The sequence below is a fragment of the Aquarana catesbeiana genome, linkage group LG01 (assembly GCF_042186555.1).
Source record: "Aquarana catesbeiana isolate 2022-GZ linkage group LG01, ASM4218655v1, whole genome shotgun sequence".
NCBI lineage: Eukaryota > Metazoa > Chordata > Amphibia > Anura > Ranidae > Aquarana > Aquarana catesbeiana.
Genome location: NC_133324.1, coordinates 567,649,275 through 567,675,090, shown reverse-complemented (window position 1 = coordinate 567,675,090; position 25,816 = coordinate 567,649,275). Strand labels below are relative to the sequence as shown.

Sequence of the window (25,816 nt, the reverse complement as noted above, 5' to 3'; positions counted from 1 at the left end):
CAGCAGCACTGCGCTGCTTTGTTGATGAATCCAATCGTATGATCAATGGGGTTAAAAGACTGCCTGGCGAAAACAGAGAGGAGATCGATCACTTACAATCCTATCTTCCAACTATTGATCGAAGCCTGCTTCCCCCACATGTGTCGAATCGATTGAATGGTTAGATTGATTATCCCGATCGATGGGAAAACAAAACGATGGTTGTCTGAAGCGTATATGGCCACCAAATGGGAGGCGGACAGGACAGGCTTTGGATGAGGAATATGTATGTGAACAATTGAGGAAAATCGTCCAATACTGATTGGATGATTCACCATGACACAAAGCTGGCAGGCAGCCATGGCCCTGGAAGGTTACACAAGGTGGATATCCCTTGTTCCTCATTCTATATGACTTCTCCCTGAGAAGCCCCTCCATCCTGTTCATTGTCATCCTCCTACGATTCCCCGGAGCCCGGTGCCCCACCAGCTCTCCCGTCTCCGGTCTCTTTGTTATAAATCCCAATTTATTATGAATGGCCGGGTGGGCGCGGCCACAAGGAAGTGGGGGCGGAGTTCTTAGCCGTAGACTGAACGTTGATTGGAGAGACGTCACAAAGGAGGGGGTCACGTTATCGGCACGTGGGGGGGAGATGAGAAGGCTGTTCGGATTGGTTAGAAGGCGTGGCCGAGGGGCGCAGCTCTGGAGAAGGGAGCTCGTGTAACTTTATGTGCTAGTTTTACGCCGGAGCTGAGCAGAGCTGGAGAACGTTCCCCGGATGGAGCAGCAGCTTAATGCCCGGGGCTTTCATAACGGAGACCGAGCGGCTCTCATGAATTTACAAATCCACAGCACCACCGGGACCCGCTATGAACTTTCCGTGCCGGCTGAGGAGACGGTGGACGGATTGAAGCGGCGCATTTCACAACGGCTGAAGGTGCCCAAGGAGCGCCTCACCTTGCTGCACCGGGAAACGTGAGTGCGAGGGGAAGCCGGCGCAGCCTGTGCGTGACAGCCAATCAGCTTGTGCTTTTCATTCTTCAAAGCTTAGCGGAGCAAGCAGACGCTGGCAGCTGATTGGTTAGAAAGCACAGCTGCTCCAGTTTTTAGTAAATCTGTGTGTGGGAGGCTGACAGGCAAAGGAGTGACATTTGATGGGTGACCCTAGATAATGAAGCTTTACTGCAGTGTGTCCCCTTTGTTCTGTACCCCTGGGGAGACAGGTCTTTGTCTACTAAAACCTCTAAGATCTACCATGACTGCCTCCCACCCAGGGCAAGCTCCATGTCCATAGAGGGCGATCAGCCTGGATTTCCTCTATTGTCCCTGTATTCCCCCATCCCTGGAGGGCCCTAGCTCTGTCCCGTCTACCTGTCGTTGTTGTCCTTATACAGGATTTCTATGGTGCCAACAGTTTACGTAGCGCTTTACAACTTGAGGGTAGACAGTACAAATACAATACACTTTAATAGAGTAGGAATCCGAGGACCCTGCTCCTTAGAGCTTACAATCTAAGAGGGGAAACTCATAACCTTTCCCGTCAGCTGTGCCTCTTCAGATCTTTCCTCTGACCAATCTGGGCCGGCGATTATTCTAGCTCAACAAAGGCATTTCCTTTTCCATAGAGAGGATATGCCGTGTTGTCTGTTCCCCAGGATGGCCCCAGCTACCCCCACTTCCAGTAAGTGCTCACAGGCAGGCACTAGCACTGATGACATCATCACAACTCCCCCCCCCCCCCCCCAACCCCCACCATCACCACCACCACCCAAAGTGGCCTAGTCATAACCCGTTAATTGCCACCAATGTGACGCTTTAGTGTTTCGCCCTCTGTTAACAGAAATAGGTGGTGTTCTTGTGTGTCTGCTGTGAGATTTTCCTCTGGAATGTTTGTCTCATCGCTAAGCTTTCTGCTCCCTACAGGCCGCTGAGTGCTGGAAAACTTCAGGATTTGGGGCTTTCAGACGGGAGCAGGCTAACACTCCTTCCTACGGTTGAAGCGGGACTCATGGTAAGGATACCGATCTGATGTGTTGTAGACCAGGTGACAAAGCCACGTAGGGTGCTAACTAGCATTTTTAAATTTTTTTTTTTCTTCCTGTAGTCTCAGATGTCCCGCCCGGAGCAGTCTGTGATGCAAGCCTTGGAGAGTCTGACGGAGTCACAGGTGACTAGTTAGAAAAGTGGGGGGAGGGGTGCGGGGAAGTGGGTTTATTCGGTGTGGTGTCACCAGGCACTCTCTGACGCAGATTGTGCCTCTCCTACAGACAAACAAACTGGTTGCTAATCAGATGATATTGGGAGGTGGTGACACTTTTTTTTTTTTTCTTCCCATCCCCTCCCTTGTGTAGTTCTGCTACTTGGTTTCATAAAGCCGCATTCTTCTGACTGCCTTAGGAATATTGTATGATTGCGATTTGCTTGTCTGTGGGGGTTTTATATCGGCCTTTTAAGTACATTAAGCTTCTGGTTTGTTTTATGAAGGCTTTTGACGTGTCTCTTTGCACTTTGGACCTCCTGTCAGCTTCCTACTCTACAAATCCTTCCCATTTCTGTACCTGAGAGTGCCCCCTCCCTTGGCCTTGTTCTCCTGACTGCCTGCTGGACTCTGCTATTTTTAGCTGTTCCTGCAGGCGTGGGCTGGAAGGGGGTGAGTCAGAGAGAGCAGACTGATAAAACTGGGAGAGTGGCTGTGTGCATAGATTTGTGTATGTGTGGTGTGTGTTTTTTTTTTTTTTCTCATATAATCCTGGTACATCCTGTACCTGTCATAGACAGCCTGTTTTGTGTTATCTGCAGCGCTCATTGGGTTAATGTTCTGCTCTTTGTCCAGTGATGCAGGGGTGGCGATGGTTGGGGGAGAGTCGTGACGTGGGGGAGGGGAGCTGAGCTGAATGCATGACTGTTTGTATGATTGAGTCGTGATGGTGCAGTGCTTCTGTGCAGCTCCTGTTTTCTGTGAGCTTTGGATCAGTGGGTTGTCATAAACCACCTTGTAGATGTAGACTGTTTGCCAGTGTCACTCATCCATCTGGTGAAACAGTTTGTTTCCTTAATAGAGATTCAAGTGTTAACAGTCTACTGGTAGGTTAACTGAATCCTACCTCAGTTGGCCCTAGTATGGAAGGGAGTGTGATTGAAGGAAGGGCGAGTAGAACGAGTGCTCTGCTAGGGTGGGGAATGAAATCATGTGGGTTTTTTTTTTTTCTACTACATAATTTTGATATTTTACACAAATCGGATCAAAGGTGTGATCTGAATTCACCTAATTTCAGTGGGGCTTGAGGTACCCGTTAGTGAATGTTATAGAAAATGGTACAGATGATCTGTACCGTTTTTAATTTGTGTAGATACAGTTCTTGGTTTCTAGGTTGGCTGTGAATATGTCCCGTTTCAGTGCTCCTCTTAAGAGTGTATTTAATATCTAATGTAAGGTAGAGATCGGTGTTGGTTCAACTGAATTTTATGTGCAATTTGCTTTACTTTTAGGTGAATGACTTCTTGTCTGGGCGATCACCTCTCACTTTAGCCCTTCGTGTTGGCGATCACATGATGTTTGTACAACTCCAGCTGGCCCCTCAGCAAGCAGGGGGGTCTCACCTTCAGCATCGCCATTTATTCACCAGAGGGACAGAACACAGCTCGGCTCCTCACTTTCGTACCCTGCATACAAGTGCGACCCCTGCCTTCTCCAGGCTAGCAGGTTGTGCACAGGGTTCTTCCCAGCCTTCTGTATCGACACCAGCTACATCCACGCACTGCAATGCATCCCACACCTCTTCCCTTACCAACAGTATCTACCACTCACGTGGAGAGGGTGTGACTGTATCACCCTGTACAGAGGTAAGCTTACTTGGGCGTTTTTTTTAATTTTTTTTTTTCTTATAAATGTTTCATGTCAAGATAATGGCTTCCAATGCCTTTTGCCTGCTTGTAATGTGAACCACTCTTATATGGACTCAGGTTAAAAATAAAACATTTTCTGTCTTTATTCAGCAGGTACAACGCAGTAGAAATGGTCAAAGTAGTGAAGGGTCTAGTCCTGCTCCATCTGGACGACCTCGAAAGCCTGGGGCCATAATAGAGAGCTTTGTCAACCATGCTCCTGGTGTCTTCTCAGGGACCTTTTCGGGTAGGCACTTGCTCTTTTAAATACAGAACACTCAGCTTGTCCAGAGACTAAGCTGCAATATATTGCTGATACACACTGGAGAGAACACGCAAGTAATACTTAACACCGAAAATGCAGAAAGGTCTGCCCTCTATTGTTTAATCTGGGACTGTGCTGGCAGGAAGATCTTTATTCCTATATCAAGGCATCCTGATTAAATCTGAGTGTATTATTGCTCTGTTTTCTCCACTATATGATTTCTATTTGGTTTTTTTGTTTTTTTGTTTTTTTTAACTTAGGAATTGTATACAGCAAATAACTATAGACTTTTTTTTACATTTATCCGCGTATAGGCCGAATGCTTTTTTTATGGTTGCCTGCGGTGCAACATTTCAGCAAATCCTGAGATCTAGAGGATTTTATGTAGTATCTTTGAAACTGTGCATTGCGAAATTGGAAGGCTGCCATTACTGACTTCACCGGGATTCAGAATACTTTTTTAATCCCAAAGGGAAATTGGGGGTTAAAGTATTCTGAATTTAAGTGAAATAGTCAGTAATGTCAGCCTTTGGTTACTGATTACAGAACCCTGTTTCAATACTTTGAGTCACTGACTTGGTGCAAGCATGCAACTAGTGAAATCAGGAACGTAAACTTCTGCGTACTTGTTCTAGGTTAATGATTCAAGGTACTGAAGCCATTGGATCAAGTTAGCAGCCAGACAACAAGTATTGCCAAAGATTTAACCCATATCCAAATTATTATTTATTTATTTATTTTTTTTGGTATAAGCTACGTCTGTCTAGAATATTATCATGCAATTTCCTGCCATCATGTTCTGTGTTCAGCATACTCCTTTCAAACAGTTTAAATTTTGGGGTTTATTTGTTCATCCATTTCACAATAACAAATGGCTCGGAAATGTTTTCCCTGCCCCTAAAATGGCAAATGCATTATAGGTCCAGTTTGAGTGAATTCTGACAGTCTAACTCCAAGCATGAGGGCTCTAATACCCAAAGTTTCCAGCACTGTAAGATTGTTTCTGTGGTTTGGATGTAGTTTTTAGATTCTGGTCATCATTTTGTATGTATTAAGTCATATACAGTTACTATTTGTGTGATTGTACCTAGGTGTGTAATTGTCAACCATTTTATTTACACAACTTAAAACACTTTGCCTTTTTCTTCTTTTTTTCTTTTCTTAGGCACTTTGCATCCTCACTGCCAGGACAGTACAGGGCGACCTCGCAGGGACATTGGTACAATCTTGCAGATCCTGAATGACCTGCTAAGCGCCACCCGCCACTACCAGGGCATACCATCCTCACTCGCTGCACTCCGTTGCCACTCTCAATGTGCATCTGAAACAAAGACCACTAAGGCTACCTCTCCTCCTTCTACATCCAGTGCCCCACAGCAGACCAGTCACCATGCAGAACATTCCAAGCCCCAAGCTCGGCAGTACAAGCCCATTGGTAAGTAATTAACACAAACGAGAACTGATTTCCGAACTGGCTATCTGGCTTTGCAGTTACAACTTATTAGTCATCAGGACCAGGATTTAAAAAAACTTACCTGATAGCATTTCACAATAGGTCCCATCTAATTGGATCTTCTGCAATAAAGAAGAAACGGTACTACTCGAATATCAAGCTCTGTTTTCTGTGCAGGAGGGCCCTATAGGTGTTTGTGGCCCTGTTTTGAGGTTGCCAAAACTGGTTGCTCACAACTACTCTAAACAGAAGGACTGTTTCTTGACCAGTACTTTGATGAGTTACCTTGTTTGTGCATGGAGGTGGGAGCCCCTGCCTATGTTTGTTCACTTGGCTGCAGATGGGCACAAGGGAGTGCCCCTGACAAAGGCCTTTTCACAAACTGAAGACTTCACAATGCCATTGCAACCCCCATCCGTAGTCTGTAGGTGTGTTTAGAAGAGTAAGCCTGTGCCTTCTCCCCCAAGTAAATGCTAATAGATTAAAAAGACCTACACATAGCAGGTATCTTGACGCTTGCATTTCTACCCTCTTCTTCCTTCCCTTTTTTTTTTTTTTTTTGTTTTTGTTTCCCGCTTGTTCAAAATCTGTGTGCTCAATAGGGTGGAGGAATATACATGCTCACAAGGGATTGTGGGGGTGTAGAAGTAGGACAATATGACTGCATACTTTCTGGTACAGTGTTTAAACTATACGACATTGTGGCAGGTTCTGGGAAAATCGTCTTGTTTGGGAAAACAGCCTGCACATTCTCACATTTTAACTCCCATAGTTGGCGTACTACTAGACAGACCCTGGGAGTAGGACCTCCCACCCCCTTCAGGGAGGGTGTGGGTGGAAGGGGGGGGGGGGGGAGGGTCTGCATGCATCTGGCCAGTTTCATTCTGTGTTTTGTGTTTGAGAACAAAGAGCGATTGAGTGTGGGAGGGGTGAGCATATCCTATTATACAGCAGGAAGCTGTGGGAGCTTCATGATAAAATATTCAGGGCCTGTGTGCAGCTGATAATCCGCAGGATGCTTTAACTATTTCACTGAAAGGCCATCATTTTAAGGGGTGGTGTAACCCCTTTTTTTTATCTTGTTTTAAATTTTGTAGTTTGTTTACCCTTTTTTTGGCAATATTTTTTCAGTCCTAAAGTATCTTACTGATTCATTGTATAATCAGCTGTGTAGGTTGCTTCCAGTTGTTTAATTTCACTAGTAAATGATTGTATACATTTATATTTCATTTTCGTTTTTTGTTTTTTCCTCCTATAGGGGATCCTTTGCGACAAACAGAAAACAGGGCCACTCGCTGTAAAGTTGAACGTTTGCAGTTGCTTATGCATCAAAAGAAACTGCGGCGAAAGGCACTGAGAGACTCCAGAGCTCCCTATCCGGGGCTTCCTACTAGAAAGTCTAGTCGGACCAACAGTGACAGCAGCATGTCCAGTGGTGAAAGCACCTTGGAGATTGACTTTGAGGACTCCCTATGGAAGCCAGATGTCAAGGCTGAACTGGTGGCATAAGACCTACCACAGCTTCCTACTTGATTCTCTCCAAGAGAGAATTTCACAGGGGGCTGTGCAAAGACCAGGAGGACCATAAAACTAACATTGGATAAACAAAAATTGTGGTTGACTGACTAAGGAAAACTCCTCAAGTGGTCAAGCTAACTTTTTTTTTTTTTTTGTTTCTTGGACTTGAATAATAAAAGAATTAAAAAATGTTGTCTGCCTTAAACGCTTAATTGGGGAGCGCTAAAGGCTTGGATTGTATCTGTGTTGTGGAGTGTGAAAGCAATAAGGCACACTCTTGTATTTGAGGTGGCATTAAACCTCCTTACTCTTGGACCAGTTGACACAACACAAGAATGCACAGAAGGGAACATTCAGGGCCTGGGAATATTTCTCAGAACTCACCTGCTCTGGGACAGAACCTCAGACATGCTGCTGTTCAGGATACACCTGCCTCTTTGGGACTTAGTACTTTGGAATTATGTGGGATGGGGATAACCAGGGACTTGTCTACAATTCTTCATCCCGAATCATCACCGTTATTGTCATATGTAGCATCAATGTATTATGCTGTGGGGTTCTGTCCCTCCTATGACTGGTTCTGGGTTGGCCTGTTCTGCATGCTGTGGCCCTCATCCACCCCACCGTTTAATATTCATGTGGTGGGGACAGTAGCAGGGAGGGAGGCGGCATCCTTTGCTGTGTCCAAGCTTTCTACATTTTATCATATTTACCTCACATGTTGGACTTTTTCTATTATTTTTATTGCCTTGTCTCCAGATCAACCGTTTTAGGACTTCTGTTTTATCTGAATGAAACTGGTTATTTTTTTTTTTTTTTATTAAATGTTCTTGGAGTTGTATATATTCTGTTATTTGATGTCAGGGAAATGAGCTCTGTCAATGGTACAATCTCTCTTCCCTTTCTTTTTCTCTGCACTGTTAGTTCTCTCTTCTGTCTTGCATTCGCTGTGCCTACAGTGACGTACTCTCAGTTCTCTGTGTACGAGGTATGTTTCCTGGCAGTCTGTGCGTGAGAATTGTTAGTATGCTTCTCCCCTCACTTGTGGGTGTTGCAGGAAGAGGTGGTGTGTACTGACATTCTGCAACACTGACAGATCAGGCTTGGGGCCCCTCTCTTTTTGACTTTTTTTTTTTTTTTTTTTTTTAACTTCTTACCCAATCCTGACAGTGATTTCGATAACAGTTGAGTGGGCTGGTAATGTCCTTTAACCCAGCCTGAAATTAGGCAAGGCGTGGGCTTAGTAGAAACCACACTCCTCTTGATCTACTGCTAGGTTCTTTGTGCTGATTTACTAAAATTGGAGTAAAGGGAAACTATAACATTAACCCTAGCAATCAATTGCATGTTTGCTCTCATTCTTTAACCTCAGTGACCATTAGACATGGAATATGATTGCAAAGGGCAACAGTTCATTGTATGTTATCTTCAGTTTTTATAAATCCTTCCTTTTTTGTGTTTAATGTGATTTAATTTAGAATAACCCAGAGTTTTTTTTGTTTGTTGTGTTTTTTTTTTTTTTTTCCTTCGCTGTATTAAGATTTTACAATATGTGAACTGTCATGTCTCATGTATTTACCATAGTGTGTTCCAAGCAGTGAGTTGATCTTGAGTGCATGAGTCTGTATATGAGGAATGTCCTCCTTTCCTGAGGAGTATGGGCTCTTCTGGAGCTTTCAGTGCAATCAATAAGCCCTCATTTGCACAGAAGCTGCATTATTTATTTAATTTAAATTTTTTTTTTTTTTTTTTAAATAATATATATGGTTTTTAAATTCTGGTTTTGTACCTCAGGACTGCCCCCTATAGCCAGGGATGGATGCTGTTTATCTTGTAGTACTGAGGGAGGACATATGATGGGGCATATATCCTTATGCAGCCTGAAATGGAAATACACTAACCAGGAAAAATGTAAACTCCAAGTAGACATTTTCTCCAAATTAAAGAAAAATGTAGCTGGACCAATGTACTGTGATGTTTTTCTCTTTGTGGTTGAATAGTCTTAAAAGTGATAAGCTTGGTTCACTAATCAAAGTATAGGGATTGGTGTTCCAAGTGCTATCAGTGTGTGGGATAACCCTGCCCCCCCCCCCCGGCTAATGCTTTCATAGTCACTCTCGTCTTGCATCTATTTTTTATTCTTCATTTAGAAAATCTGATAAAGTATCTGTAGTCCATAGAAACCAGTAGGGTTTGGAAATAGTTACTATTGGCAATATCGTGTTGGTGTTTTTTCTTCTCTAGCGCTGATGTGTCTTGTCTATCCTGGCACACTGCGTGTACTCGGATCTGCTTGATAGCTTTGTCCCCCCAACAATGTGAAGTAGGCTGGTCCAGTCCTCAACAGAAAAAAGTTGTGGGTTTTTTTTTTCTCATATCCAATATCTACTGCGTCTTCTAACAAACTTTAGAATGTTTGCCTGCTCTGTTATTTTGGCTCAAACAGCTACCTGCTTTTTCCAGGTTTTGGCTTCCCCTGGCCTAGAAAATAGCAGGTATATAGATGACTTGTATGTGAATGCCCTGAATTTAGACTTTTTTTTTTTTTTTTTTTTTTTTTGACCATTGGGTATGTTAATGTTAAACCCTTTGATATCCAGGCTTCAGTGTTTTAAGTGCTTTATACTAGGGTTGCAACTAACGATTATTTTCATAATCGATTAATCGGATAAAATCATTAAAAAAAAGTAATGTGCCATTTTTTTTTCATTTATTTAAAAGTAATAATGAAAAAAAGTTGAGTGTTTACACTCAAACTGCAGAATAAAAAATGTTTAACATTAACATTACACAACTTTGCAGCAGTACAAAAACAACAAACATTCTGAAAAGAGGTGAACTATACCTGTTCAAGAAACTTTGCATTTGAATGTAAAAAAAGTTAACATGCTCGGGCTAAGGCTGGCTCTCTTAGGATATTTATCTTGGTTACCCTTTCACCAATTCAAAGGGTTTCCCTCCTTCGGAAGTGGCTTCTCAGCAAAATAAGCCTGAACTTCATTTTGGACTTGTGTGTGAATTAGAGCTGCACGATTCTGGCTAAAATGAGAATCACAATTCTTTTGCTTAGAAGATAGATCACGATTCTCGCGGCGTAACATCATCTTTCACATTAAAAAAAAAAATGGGCTAACTTTATGGTTTCGTTGTGTGTTTTTTTTTTTTTTTTTCTTCATTCATTGAAGGGTATTTTTACCAAAAAATTGCATTTGAAAGACCCCTGGGCAAATACAGTATGACATAAAATATTGCAGCAATTGCCTTTTTATTCCCTAGGGTCTCTGCTAAAATATATGTTTGAGGGTTCCAAGTAATTTTCTGGCAAAAAAAAAAAACGATTTTAACTTAAAGAAGTGTCAGAAAAAGATTTAGACTTTAAGTGGTTAAACTTCCTGCATTTACACTTGAAAACTTGGCAGACTGCCCAGATTATTTATTTACACAGAAGTTCTATCCCTTTGATCTAAGAAGGAAGCTTAGTTACAATGTTTCAAGTTAAAGACTTGGCAGACTGCCTGGATGCTTTCTTTTGACAGCTGAGTCTCTCTCCACTTGTTTTATATGAAAGAATCGGCAAAATCTGCAGGAGTGATCGTCAGGGGGGATGAATCGAGATCACGATTTTTTTACGATTAATTGTGCAGCTCTAATGTGAATATCCACCTCAAGTTGCCCCTCTTCCTCTTCACTGCTGTCCCCAGACTCAAAGAGTATGTCAAGTAGAGAATGAGATGCTGTAGATGTTGAAGGCTCAGCATCTCTAGTTACAGGCGACGTGGTGGTCATTTGCTGCTGCACCACCATCTCCCTTCTTAAAGCAAGTGCCTCTGTCTGTACTTTTGCCTGCACGTTTATGATCTGTTCTGGTGATAAAAATTTTTGTCTTCTAAATCGTGGGTTCAGGGCAGAGGAAAGGATTACGGCGTTTGGGACGTGTTCAAGGATCCCCTTCCATCTGCTTTTGAAGTTGGTCTGTTGCAGTGGCTTGGAAGCTCTTTAGCGAAGATGATTCAAAAGAAGCACTTTCATTGGAGCACAACAGCCCCTTTACCAGTGCAGGCACGGATGATAGAGTAAAATATTATTGGCCACTCATGAATACAGTGCAGCATTCAAAGGCCTTAAAAGCAGTGGAAAGCTCTTCAAAAATAATCCACTGGTCTGGTTTTAAGTCCAGATAATGTTTGCCCCTTTGTGTAACTGATGGGTCAGACAGTGTTGCAGTTACAGGCCACCTTTGTTCAATCATATAGTAAGTGCTATTCCATCTTGTGCTTACATCTTGAAGAAGCTTGTTCTCAGATGTACCCATTTGCTTTAGTTTCTCCTTCAATTTACTGCTGGCTAGCTCACTTTTTTTTTTTTTTTTTTAATTTATTTTTTTTTTTTAAACTAGTCCTCTTGCACCACTAACGGCTCTCTCAATTCCAGAATTCTTTAACGCAGCTCTGATCACCAGCTGCAAGGTGTGGCCAGTGCAGCAGATACTGGCCCAGCCATGCGTGTCCCCCAGGATTTTCGCAGCAGCCACAATATTTGCACCATTGTCATGCACATTGGCAATTATTTTCTGAGCCGAAATTTCACATTTTTTTAGTGACCTCTTCCAACAATTCTGCAATATTTGCTGTTGTATGTCTGTCTTCCAGAGGCATGGTAGTGAGGCAGATAGAAATCATCTTCTACTCCTCCGCTATGTAGTGGCATGTAATGCCAAGGAAAGCCTCGGTCGCTATACTTGTCCATATGTCTGCAGTAATGGCAATTCTGCTTTCATTAACGCTGATGGTATCCTTCATATTCTGAAATGCCTCCTGGTACTTTCCACTAGTTTGGTAAAATGGGTTCTTGATGGTAAAGTATATCCAGAATTCAGTACATTGAATTCATGCTTTTAAATCCTCGGTCTTCAACCATGGACAGTGCCCGCATGGCGGTGACTAGAATTTTCATGACAGAATCTGTTATAACTGCTGATTGTTGGGGAGTGCACGGATGATTTTGCTGCACAAACTCTGTCATGGTGTGCTGTTTCTGCAATGAAAAAGATAATATGAATGATTAGTATGTGGGAAAAGCTATTTGTGTGTACAGGAAAGTTCCCGAGTTACGAACGCAATAGGGACTGTAGGTTTGTTCGTAAGTTGCAACACTGCATTTGTAAGTGTAACTTCTGGTCGGAACACTGCATTCGTAAGTGTAACGTCTGCCTGTGCATGGATGTGGGATGTTCTGGGCGCTTGTTATGTTATCTGGGGCTCTTCTGGCCATGCAGTACCTGTAGTACTGCAGTATGGGATGTGCCCAGAGGTATCAAGGACCAGGGTGGAGCACAAGTGGCCGGCATTTAAGGCCGTTCGTAACTTGGGGACTGCCTGTAGCTCTATATATCATTTGGGTTTAACTTGCCGTCCTGATGTTTCACCTTCCTCTGTGTACCCCACTTGTTTCCATTTCATGTGTTCGTTCATCGTCGTCGTGCGTCTGTGCCATGCAAGTTCCATTTTGCAAAGTTTGCAGGTGACCACCTTCTTTGCAGCATTTAAATTAAAATGCTCCCATGCCTTAGAAGATTTGGGTCGCACACCTTTTTCTGAGGTCATTATGTCAGCAGCACCCTCTGCCATTTTTATAATGTGTTTTTTTGCAGCTAGAAGTTAAAAAGAAAAAGTGTGGAGACTGGGTGCAATTAATATTATGTATTGTACAGTTTTATAAAAATAAATGATTCTTCAATATTTTATATGCACTGCTATTCCTCCCAGGAACACCAATAATGGGGCACTATGATTATCTCCCCCCCCCCCCCCCCCAGGAAAACCAATGATGGGGCACTACTATTCCAGCCACCCCCCGGAACACCAATGATGGGGCACTCCCACCAACCGCCCCCCCCCAGGAATACTTAGGAGTTAGGATGGGGCACTGTTCATAAAAATGACTGTACTGTGTATGTTTGTAGTGTGTTATATTAGCCATTAGCCGCTATCTTTCACAATGTGCAGCTCGGCTCTCCTCACAGCTGCTTCTCGCCTCACTGTTCCCTCGAGGCAGCAGTGGGCGGGGCTGAGAAGATCAGTTGGGATGACGTCAGCGAGGAGGAGGAGAGGCACGGACGTGCCTGGTCACAGGCGGCGCCTTGTACACAGGAGGATTTATTTAACGGACGGACAGGGAGGAAGATGCGGACCAACTAATCGATAATGAAAATTGTTGACAACGATTATTATTATTGATAATATCGATTAATCCTTTCAGCCCTACTTTATACACTATCAGTTTGTCTGTAGTGTTTAACTTTCCAAATTAAGAAATTTTATTTATTTTCGTTACTTTAGGTACCTGTTTGTTTCCCTCCCTCTTCTCTGGGCCTCTGGTGATTTTGTAACCTTTTTACTTTCCAACTTAGGCTCTCTGGAATTTATGCAGTCTCCTTTTGTTGTTGTGTTTTCTTTAGTCTTATCGTAAACTTAGTCATGAAGTAAGTTAAGATATGCAATATTTCAAAAATGATCCTCTGGCTAATAAACTTCATAAAGTCACATTTACCTAATCAAATCCCAAGCTATATACTGGCCAAAGCAGTGATGCTCATATGAGTGGATGACATTGACAAAACTATGGGGGTTGTAACTTGGAATGAGTGTCGAAGTTCCAATTCTGTTTTAAAGGCTAACTCCATCTTTTGTGCATCCACATTTAGGCAACTTTCAGACTGGGGCGGGCGTCGGCGGTAAAGTGGCACTATATTTCGTGCTGCTTTACTGTCATTTTACCGGGCGAAAAAGGGTTAAAACCGCCCACAGCGGCGCTTTGCCGGCGGGTTTGTGGTGCTGCCCCATTGTTTTCAATGGGAAGGGGCGCTTTTGGAGAGGTGAATACACCGCTCCTGTAGCGCTGCAAAAATGCGGCTTGCAGGACTTTTTTGACCGTCCTGCAAGCGCATCGCTCCAGTGTGAAAGCCCTCGGGCTTTCACACTGGAGACACTAGCGCCTGAGTGTGAAAGTAGCCTTAGGGTGTAACATGGTGCAAATGGAACCCTTCCCAATCCCCCAAGTTTTGTGTGGGATTCTTTTCACCTATATAGCTGCTGTCACTTTTGACATTTATGGGGCTTTGTATGCACAGCGGTGTCATTTTAGAGATCTATGAATGAACTGAAAGTCCTGTCTGCCACTGCCATTTATGTTCCTCAATGTAACATGAGTGTGGTGACCACTGCCACCACTTGTCCATTGACACCTCCTCCCAGCTCTTTAATCCAAAGCTAGAGCTGAAGGAAGAGTCTGCAGGAATCTGATATCACTACCGTGATCTGAACACTTTTTTCAAATCGGCCTGCAAAGTTTTGCAACAAATATTATAAACACTTTTTTTTTTTTTCACTAAAATGTGGACTTTTAAGGGGGATTCTAAAGCTTGGCGTTACCTTGCACCTATTGGTTGCGGGAATTAAAGCAAGGGGGTCCTTATGGTAGCCAGGTCACTAGCATTGTTCAGAATGGGAGCTCAGCAGTGCTATATTTTGAATATTGGCTATTGTTTTACTTGCTGAAAGTTGCCTAATTTGCAGCACATTGATTTGTATCAAGTAATTAACAAAAATGTTAAATCTGTAAATTTAGGTGATCCTATATGGGTTAGCATTTTATTCTTAACAAAGTTTTGCTTATAGTACTTCTTTATCATTTTGTATAGAGCAGGGGAGGCTTATAGCCTGTCAATTTTTTTTTTTTCCCCATTTGTGTCCCATTTTGGAGATTTTCCTGCACTTCAAGTCCCATAGCCAAAACAGGAAGTGAGGAAATCCCTGCAAATTAAGGGAATTCCTTGGGGGCCCCCAGGTCATCAGAACTAGTGTCTCTCTTGGAAGATTTCCTCTCTATTACTTTTCTGGGGACAACCCAAAATGTTGGGATTTTCTTTTACTTCCAATGATAATGGTAAATAGGATGAATCTCCCGAACAGGGACACAGGCAGCAATAAAACCTGACATAAGTTCTAATCTCTCTCCACTCTATCCAAAACTAAAAAAAAAAAAAAAAAAAAAAAAAGAAAAATTGCCTTTGGTTATACTTTTAAGTAAGGAAAGGAGTAGGAATTAAGTGTGTTTTTGAAGATTTAATGACAATTTTATTACAATAACTATACAACTGGTAAATAATGGACTTCTATTAGAAAGTATTTCAGGAGCAATTATAAGATACTGCTGCTGCAAGTTTTAAAACTGGTATGACCTTTTTTTTTTTTTTTTTAAAAAAACTTCAATTGCTTTTTCAACTCTGCCAGAGCTAGAACATGGGTTTTAAAGATTCTTAGTGAATGTACATTGGACCAAATATTGGTAGAACTATAACTTTTGTGCACAACACCTTGACCCAAGTGTCCAGGCTGGCCTCTTTTTTGGGATTTTGAACTCTGCATTGGCTCAATTCTGGTCACGACTGAACCCCTGCCTGTACACAGCTGCATACCTAAAAATTTGCTCTTTTGGCATCCAGTAGATACTGAATGATTCACCTGCTATGCATGTGTAGCAGAAACATGCACTTGCGGAACAGCTGTAAACCGTATCTCTGCATTTTGGAGAGGGCAGAAGAGTTGGAAGCCAATTTAACATCCTACCTTGCAATGTAAAGATGTACCATAATTTGATCTAAAACTGTTTGTGTCCCTTGCTGCTGTAGCCTCTTCTGCAGTTGCAGTGATTTTAATAGGAGGATCAGACAAATCTCTGGCGACTTCTCTTATGTAGAACTTGTGTTTTGCATTTTGAATGGACCATAAAATGATGATACCTGAGGTAGGGTAGGGTAGGGAGTCATTGCTGCAGTATCAGTATAGCTTTACCTATAGGTAAACCCAAACACTGTCCATCAGATATGGAAGTCCAACTCCAGGCAATAAATCCCCCCCCCCCCCCATGCAGTGGGGCTGTGCCCACAACACATGGTTTAACTGCTCATTTTCTCTAGACGTGAGCACAAAGTTTATACTCTCCTGTTCTTTCGATCCTCTGGAAAACCACGGTCCAGAGGTGGTCTATGAAGCATGCTCTGGGCGTGCTGATGTCGGGACCGTGGGGGTGCCGGACTGGTCTTGTGCAGAGGGAGGATCAGGTAAGTATGTCTCCGCTGTCCCCTCACCTAGAATAAAACCAGGAGTAAACCTGTGCAGTGGGGGCACAGCCCCACTGCATTGGGGAAAAAAAAAATTACCTAGTGTTCATCTTTAAGATTTATGCAAGGCATTTAGCCTTTTTTGAAGACCTTTTTGGTTTTAAATATTATAAAAATATCTTATGTGTTCTGTTTGTATTGCCAGCTGCAGCAAGCTTCTGTAGTGGGGGAAATGTGTTTGTAACACTGGTGTTTTAGTAGAATTGCACCTTTTACTGTGATTTTAAAGTTGAACTCCAGGTTTCCTATGACTGGTCCAAATTAACTATTTACTTCACAAAGCCATGCAGCTGCGCTCAGCACTGTATGGAATGTATGTAGCCTCAACTACATACAGGACACAGTTGCTGCATTGTTCCAGCATTGGGATAGGAACTTCCCATCTCCCAGCAAGGACAAAACTGATCTGGCTAAGCACTGCTCAACTATTCACACGGTGCTTTGTATTCTATGAATGAATATGAAGCTTCCACTGATTGGCTGATATGGAGATTGTGACATCATCTGCCTACCTCTCCACCTTAGCCAGTCACAGGAAGCCTTGTATTTATTAATAAAAAAACAAAGCTTGCGGACTTGATTTTGTTCCAGGAACAGGATGTACAGTCCCTATACCGCTGCTTGAACATGGCACTGTATACTGGTATGTAGCTGATACCACACATCATTTACACAGCGCTTTCAGAGGGTACATGGGGTGGTAAAGGAACTACAGGGGGTCCCCTAGTTACAAACATCCGACTTACAAACGACTCCTACTTACAAACGGAGGGAGACAACAGGAAGTGAGAGGAAATCTACCCCTAGGAAGGGAAATTCACTCCTGTAAGAGCTATTATGGGGAAAAGGTACCTCCACTGATGCTTTATCACCAAGGCTTGTTTCCACAACAACGCAAAATTTTCAAAATCCAATTGTCATTGGGACAGAAAGTGAAGTGAAATCTTCTTAACAGGGGCACAGACAGCAAAACAAATGTTATAGGGGTGTTAACCCTTCCCTATGTTATCCAAAAAGCTTAAAAATAGTTTTTTTGGCTGGAGCTACACTTAAAAAATGTACCTGTTCCGACTTACAAACAGATTCAACTTAAGACCAAACCTACAGTTCCTAACTTGTTTGTAACCCGGGAACCCCTGTAGTTTGTTTAGTTCAAGTCATAGGAAACTGGAGTTTTGCTTTTAATGGTTCATTTGGGCCAAGTTGCCCCAAACAACAAACTTTTTTCCATTCACATGACTACGTGGCCACTTTGTAAACTGCAACATACAGCTACATCAAAACTAAATAGAAATGGCCTGAATGTGTATCTGCCATCCATGAGAAGCCTTGAATTTTTATCAGCCAATCAGAGGAAAAGTATGTGCATGATGTCATGATTTCCACCTCAGCCAAGCAGAGGAAGCCTTAAATTCATTGGTAAAAATATAAGGCTTCTTTTAAATGGTGGAGATACGTTCTGGCAGCAGATGAAAAGTTGTCCATACTGAGGTCTGAACACAGTGCTGTTTACTGTGTAGCTAATGCTTCTACAGTATAGTACAGCAGCCGCATAGGTGGGTAATGGAAATGGTATGATTTCTTTGGGCCTCCTTGTTCCAAGCAAACCAGTTAAACTCATAGTAAAGCTGAAATTCTACTTCCAAGACTTATATCAGTGAATATTTTTCAACACTGACTTGTTAAAAATTGCTCTAGTCCATATCCATAAACGGCAATTAAATGCTGACGTATTAACAGATACCTAAAGGTACACTTCCTGCCTAAACCCTCTAACCTAACGTAAGCCACTTGCCAAAAATGCATAATTGCTTTTATGTCAGAGTTGTGGTCTTCCACATTGTTTGCTGAAATCCTTCAGCCTGTGCTGACAATCCTCATAGCCTGTTATAGGACTGGCTCCAGTGGTCCTGTAGAAGTCTGGTCACAGAAAGCCCAGGGGTGCCTGTGAGGAAGAAGATTTTAGCCATGGGTTGTCAAGCATTGTGACAGGCTACTGCTGTAAGATATGCATCTGAGACGGGTGTGGATGGGTTACTTTTTAGGTCTGGGGGCTAGGTAGGAAGGGTAGGTGAACTTCTTTATTTATTTTTTAACTACTCAGAGGTTTTTCTTCGCAGTGCCCTTGGATTTGACAAAAACTCTTATCTGTCTACAACATAATTTAATTCTAGAGCATATGGCATAATCCCGCATGAACTTTTGTTGCTAAATATATGGTACAAAGTAACTACAGAAAATTACTTATTAATACTGGAGGACAGGCCAGCAAGAATAAGGACCAGAATTGAAAGGATTTTGTTTGCAAACAGAACTTCTCTCCCCATAAGCCTATTTGAATCCAAAAAGAGCTCAAAGCAAATCAATGAATTCTGAAAGATCTCCAAAGTATCTGTTGAAAGCAAGCTCATTGACACAGGCCAAAGGCCTGTGATATGGGCCCTTAAGAATTGTACACCTAAAGCCAGGGCTTTTTTTCAGGGGGAACTCAGTTCCACCACCTCTGGCTCAGACCCGGCGGGGGGGAAAGTCCGGTTTCTATGTTTACAAGTGACAGCTCTGCACTCTGTGTGTAACCTCCCTGAACTCTGCACTCTGTATGTAATGCAATCCTGGTATTTAATGCCCCTTTAAGACCCTCCTACTGTTTTGAAATTTGACCGACTACACCCACTATTTGTTGTGATTTGAAGGGTGCCTGTGGGTGGAGGTGTTTGGGGGGGGGGGGGGGGGTCGTGGTTGAGTTCCAGCACCTATTGTTTGAGAAAAAAAGCCCTGCCTAAAGCCATTTGTGAGACTAGATGAGGCTAAAGTTCCTGTACTTGTGATGCTTCCAGAAATGTTATTAAATCAGAATGTTATTTGAAAATCTGATATTGCATTAGAGTTACCTTAATAACCTTCATATTCACACAAATCAATCTAAAGTTTTTATGCTCATTAAAGTGGAGTTCCACCCACTTTTACAACTCTTCAGCATCCCTCACTAAACTGTGCACTGTAAACAAATTGGATATTTTTTAATTTTTTTTCTCAGCACCTACTGTATATCTGCTGTATTCATTTTTCACTTCCTCCTCCCTGGCCGCGGCCCATCGCATCATTTCCTGTTTGCAATGCCTTCTGGGAAGGGGCGGCAACTTCCTCTGAAACTGCCGTTGCTATGGAAACCTGACCTGAAGCCTATTACACTGCTTGTGCTGCACTGAGCATGTTTGAGATCTGCAAGGATGAGATCCAGGAAGAAATACAGTCTGGCTTCAGATGCCCACACTTAAGATGGCCACGGCCTGCTGTAAGTTTATAAAATAACAAACTACTGCTATAAACTAACAAAACAGACCTTAGTTTACAGACTAACTTTACTAGAATACATTAAGCTTGTGTATTATAGGGGTATTTTTATTTAAAAAGTATCATTTCGGCCGGAACACCACTTTAAGCCTAGGTTTACATTGCTGCGGGTTAGAAATCGTGCGAGTTTAGCTGAACTCACATGATTTCTAACCCGGCAATGCAGTTAGACTTCAGTGTCGATTTAACAGACATTTGTGCGGGTTCCTGCACAGATGTCTATACAAGTTGTACCCTGAAATCGCCAAAAGTAGTACAGGAACTACTTTTAGGAATTGGTGCGGTGCCGCACCGATTCGGACAGTGCCATTGCCGGCAATAGCAGCCGATTTGGCATGCGATTTGACATGTCAAATCATACCAATGTGAACGTAGGCTAATATGTGGTCATGAAAAATGTTAAAGCGGAACTAAACCCTCCTATCATTTTCAGCCAAGGAAGCTGCCATCTTGGCCTCTGTTTAATCCTCAGCTGTCATGATCCTGCACATGTGATCATTTATAACACCAGCCATTGATGGTTTGACAGTTTGGTTGAGAGCACAACCAATGTGCTAGTTTAAACTGTTAAATTGATGGATTTAATTCCACTTTAAAGCGAAGCTCCAAAAATTAAAAGTCAGCTGCTACAAATACTGTAGCTACAAACAAGCGGAGCTTCCCTTTTGGGTGGAGCTGCGCTTTAAGTTGATATTAAGGTCCCTTTTACACGGATTGGGAGGACTGATCGTGTCTGCATGTCATATTTTTAGAACCCGATCAGACTATCCATTGCCTTCTATGGAGCGGCGGAAGTAAACGAACATATGACCGTTTACACCTGCCAGCGTCCGATCCTATCCACAAAAACAGACTGATGGCGGATTGGATAACAGATGCAAATAGACAGGTGGTCCGTTTACATCTGACCGCCTATTGGTGGAGCGGACACGGACCTGTCATCCGCCTGCTCAGCGGACAGATCCTCTGCTGAGGGGGCGGAGTCCATCCATGTGAAAGAGCCCTTACAGTACATACTGATCACCCAAGTAGGATAGCAAGAGTGGTGTGTTTACTGAAGGCACCTTTAAGGTTCCTAAGTTTAGCTTTGTATGTCAAGTCTGCTGAATTTTAAACATATTTACTATGAGGTCAGCTGGAGATCTTTGGACAGATATAAAAACATATAATGCCATTCTTTTGTCATTATTTGGTCATTAAATGTATTTTTTAAATTTGGTCATTGTACGTACTTGAATTAGACCTGATATTAGACCTGATTTCTGTCTTTTGCAGTCCCTGTACAGCAGGACTGGGATGGGGAAAAAAGCAGTACAAGGAGAAAACGGAAAATTGAATACTTACCTTTCCGTAATTTTCCTTTCCTGGTGCCTGCCCATGGCAGCATACCCATGGTTGGTTGCTCCGCCCCCTACCAACCCACAGGACCATTTTAACTCTATAAAAAAAGAGTTCCTCCCCTTAGTCAGTATTCTTGTAACTAGATCTCATAACGGTAAGGATCATTGAAGGGAGGGTGTATGCTGCCATGGGCAGGCACCAGGAAAGGAAAATTACGGAAAGGTTAAGTATTCAATTTTCCGTTTTCCTGGTGCCTCCCATGTCAGCATACCTATGGTAAATAACTCGCTTACAGGGAGGGTACTGCAATAAAGCAATTTAATTAAACAAAAAAGCTACAGTACAGATGACTGCAAAGTCCTTTCCCCAAACTCTCAGGAAGTAAGGACTGCTGGGTCCACACTATAGTGGGACATGAACGTGCTGAAGGATGACCAGCTGGCCGCTCAACAAATTGTCTCAGGGGAGACCCGCGCCAAAGCTGCCCAGGAGGAGGCTATTCCACGCGTTGAGTGCGCATTGACCGCATCTGGAACTGGGAGCCCACTAGCCCGATATGCTCTTTGGATTAACCTTACAATCCAGCTTGCCAAGGTCTTCTTAGATGCTGCCATTCCCTTCCTGGCACCCTTGGGGATGACAAATAGCCGTTGATCTTTCCTGAACTGCTGCGTCAAATTTAGGTAGTGACTTAGGGATCTGGCTATATCCAACTCATGCAGTTTTGAGGAGGCTGGATCCTCCCCGAATGCTGGAAGAACCCACTCTTGTTTCAGATGGAAGACTGAAGGTACTTTAGCGATGAACTGATGAATAGGTTGCAACACCACCCTGTCCGGGAAGAAGGTAATGTAGGATTCTTGTGACCCTAATACCCTGTGACCCGAAGTGATGGCGACTAGAAAGACTGCCTTCAGAGAAATATCCTCCAAGGTGCTTTCTTTTGTGGGAGCAAACAGAGGTTTTGAAAGGATATTAAGCACGATAGTCAAATCCCATTTGCGGTATAGCGTCTTTCTAGGCGGTCTCAATCTTAGAACTGCTTTCAAGAAACGTTCCACCAGAGGATCTAGCGCCCACCGGGTGTCTTTTAGAGCCGAAAGGGCTGAAACCTGGACCTTAAGCGTATTCAGGCTCAAACCTAAGTCCAATCCACTCTGTAAAAAGAGGAGTATGTTCTGGATTCCGGGGTTTAGAGGATCGAAATTGTTCGTTTCTGCCAATTCCGTAAACTTTCTCCAAACTCTATAGTATGTGGAATTCGTAGATGCTTTTCTGGCCTGTAGTAGTGTTTGAATGACATTATGCGAACATCCTAACTCGCCCAACCTTTTCCGCTCAACTTCCAAACCCTCAAGTCTAGGATCTCCGGGTGCGGGTGACAGAACTTGCCTTAAGACAGAAGGTTGTCTATGCATGGAAGGTGAAGCGGTTTGCGCAAGGTCATCTTGATTAGCAACGTGAACCACGGTCTCTTGGGCCAGTATGGAATCACTGCTAAAACTGTGATCGCTTCTGTGGTTAGACGTTGGAGAAACCTCAGTATCAGTGGAGTTGGTGGGTATGCGTATGCCATCTGAAAGTTCCATGGCTGGGTTAGGGCATCCACCCCTGCTGATTTCGGAGATGGGAACCTTGAAAAGAAAAGCGGTGTCTTCGCATTGAGCGGGGAGGCAAATAGGTCTATTTGGGGAGTGCCCCATTGTTGACATATCCAGGAGAAGACCCTCGGATTCAGAGACCACTCGTTGTTGTGGCTGAAAGATCTTGAAAGCTGATCGGCTAACTGGTTCTCTGGCCCTGGGATATATGAGGCTCGTAGGTTGACTAAATTCCTCTCGGCCCATGTCAGAATGGGTGTCACTTCGTTCAGAAGGGACCTGCTGTGCGTTCCTCCTTGATTCTGAACATAAGCTACTGCCGCTTTGTTGTCCATCTGGAGAAGGATGGATTTTCCCCTGAGGAAGGTGGCCAGAGACAGGATTGCTAACCAAGCCGCCATGGGCTCCAAGGTGTTTGATACTACCTCTGTCGCATTGAATTGCCATCTGCCCTGTACCAACTGGTCTTGGTAATGTGCCCCCCATCCTAACTGACTTGCGTCTGTTGTCAGAACAGTCCATGGGATGGGGCCAAAGGGACGGTGAAGCAGAAGGTTGGATGGTCTTGTCCACCACCAGAGGCTGGATTTCATTGTAGGTGTAATCAATATCCTCTGCTCTAGGCGATCTTTCTTCCACTGTGATAAGAAGCCCACCTGGAAAGTCTGTAGATGCCATCTGGTCCATTTCACCATAGGTATGCATGAAGAGAGGGAACCTAGCAGGCTCAGACAGTCTGATGCTGCCATAGAATGGCTCGCTAGCGCCCTTTTCACATTCCCTATCAGTGAAGGGTTTTTTCTGCCAGGAGTGAAACTGCTCTTCCTGAAGTGTTGAAGAATGCCCCTAGGTAAATTATCTCCTGTGTGGGCGTAAGTTGACTTTTGGCATAGTTGATTAGCCAACCAGACTTTATCAGTGTGTCTAGGACCAACTGTACATGTATCACCAAGGTCTGCCTGTGCTGAGAAAGAACTAGAATATCGTCCAAATAGTGTAGTACTCGAATCCCCTTCTCTCGAAGAGGAGCCAAGATCGCTACTAGCACTTTGGTGAAAGTTCTGGGCGCTGTTGAAATCCCGAAGGGAAGGCATTGGAATTGAAGATGTAAGTCGCCTATTCTGAACAGAAGAAAAGGTTGAAACTGAGGGCGGATAGGTATGTGCAGATACGCATCCTGAAGGTCTATGGACGCCCATCCAATCTCCTGGCTGAACAGATAGAATGACCGTGTTTAAGAACTCAGAAAAGAAAGAGGGCGCACCAACCTAGTGCATTACCACTGATAAACTTTAATGCAGCATAAAAACAGTAAAAATTATACTCACAAACGAGCTAATAAAAATAGCTTTCAAAAGGGCGCAAAAGCGCTGTTTCTGTGGATCTACACCCCAGGACCTGTTGCTGAGAGGATCAGACCGGTGCAAATGACTGATGGCTTACGCGTTTCGGGGGAGCACCCCTTTCTTCAGAGCCTAAGCGGGCAATGGTTGGTCTCTCGAATTGCTCTCTCTATAAATGTATGTATGTGCCTGTGTCTGTCCCACCCAATTAGTGACAACGCCCCCTCCCACAGATACTAGGCACCACCCACCCATTCGGGTTAACCCTCCCTAACCCATCCCTCAGAGTGTGGTTCTCCATTTGTGTTTAAGGACTCCATCTTGAAATGTTCCACCCGGATATACCTGTTCAGCCTCTTTAGGTCTAGCACTGGCCTCCAACCCCCTGATTTTTTGGGGACCAAGAAGACTGGGGAATAAAAGCCTAAGTGCTTCTCCAAGTCTGGAACTGGTACTACTGCCTGCTGGAGAACAAGCATTTTGACATATTGAAGAAGGGCCTCCTCCTTCTCTCTGGAGGTTGGAATCTTGGTGGCCTGAAAGGAAGAGGGGAGGCTGCCTTTTGAATCCCCAGAAATGACCTTGACAGACCGTGGACACTGCCCACTGGTCTACGCAACCTTATACCCAAACCCGGGCAAACGCCTTTAGACGGGCTCCTACCGGACCAGTTTGGGTGGAGAGGGCGTCAAAAGGACTTCTGGCCATCAACTGTGGATGTAGAGGCTTTTGGTTTAGCCGACCTCAGAAAGGTAGCTTGTGAACCTTTCCGGCACCTTCTATACTCCTTTCCCGGTCGGTAGGATCTGGAGTTCTTCCCTCTTAACTGGCCCGCTGGGCGGTTTGCAAATCTCTTCCTCCTGCTTCTGTCCTGGGGAATTAGCCCACTTTTCGCCCCTGTGACTCTGGTAATTGCCGTATCCATTTTTTCGCCAAACAGTGCTTTCCCATCGTATGGAATACGACACCATGATTGCTTAGACGTTGGGTTGGCTGACCATGGTTTTAGCCACAACGCTCTTCTAGCCGTTATGGAATACAGCATGGCCCTGGAAGAGCATTTTAGGACGTCAATAGCCGCTTCTGCTATGAAATCTGAGGCCAGCTTTAATTCATCCAGTGCCTTAATTATTTCTTCTGAACCTACCCCTTGTCTGAGGGCCGTTTCCACGTTGTCTGACCATACTCTGGTGGCCCTTGAGATCGAAGTCAGAGCTACCGCCGGCTTGCCTCCTATGACCTTTGGATCTCCTATCTGAGGAGCTACGGTGAGATGATCTGCGGGATGATCCCCAGTGCGGGCTGTAGAAAGAAAAAATATGTTCTAATTTGCCCGTAGTGCTCTTTTTTATTTTCCTTTAAAACTTACCTGATTGTTGCAGCCCTTACCTAGTGGTATGATGAGGATCTTTTTGTTGCGGTATCACATTACTAGGGGCAGCTGAGCAAGAGGAAAAAAAAAGATTTCTTTCTGCTTTCCTTTTTAACATTATATATATATATATATATATATATATATATATATATATATATATACACACATACATATACATATATATATACATACACATATATATATATATATACACATATACATATATATACATATACACACACACACACACAAACACACATACACACACACACCTACACAATACATATACATAACATTAAACAAAAGTACCCATTTGCAAGCCCCTAAATACCTTGGCCAGGCTCCATTGCAAAAAATAGGGAAGACACTTAAGAGAGATGTCTTCACCTTGATAGCTGGCCCTGTAATGAATCCCAGGTTCTCCATTTATGCTGAGAGCGCTTTGGGAGTACCAAGATGGCTGCCGACAGCTTCAGTTTGCTACTGGGCATGCGCCGTACTGTCACATGACGTCACGCCGT

At 43.4% G+C, this 25,816-nt stretch overlaps 1 protein-coding gene across 1 annotated transcript; it reads left to right on the top strand.

Annotated features, from left to right (window-relative positions):
* The first annotated feature begins 660 nt into the window (after positions 1-660).
* On the top strand, positions 661-9,061 carry MIDN (midnolin). The gene is made up of 7 exons (XM_073597068.1): positions 661-954; positions 1,903-1,990; positions 2,084-2,146; positions 3,469-3,822; positions 3,976-4,111; positions 5,295-5,564; positions 6,841-9,061. The coding sequence occupies exons 1-7, from the start codon at positions 758-760 to the stop codon at positions 7,089-7,091; spliced, it is 1,359 nt and encodes a 452-aa protein (XP_073453169.1). The 5' UTR covers positions 661-757; the 3' UTR covers positions 7,092-9,061.
* Positions 9,062-25,816: the final 16,755 nt, after the last annotated feature.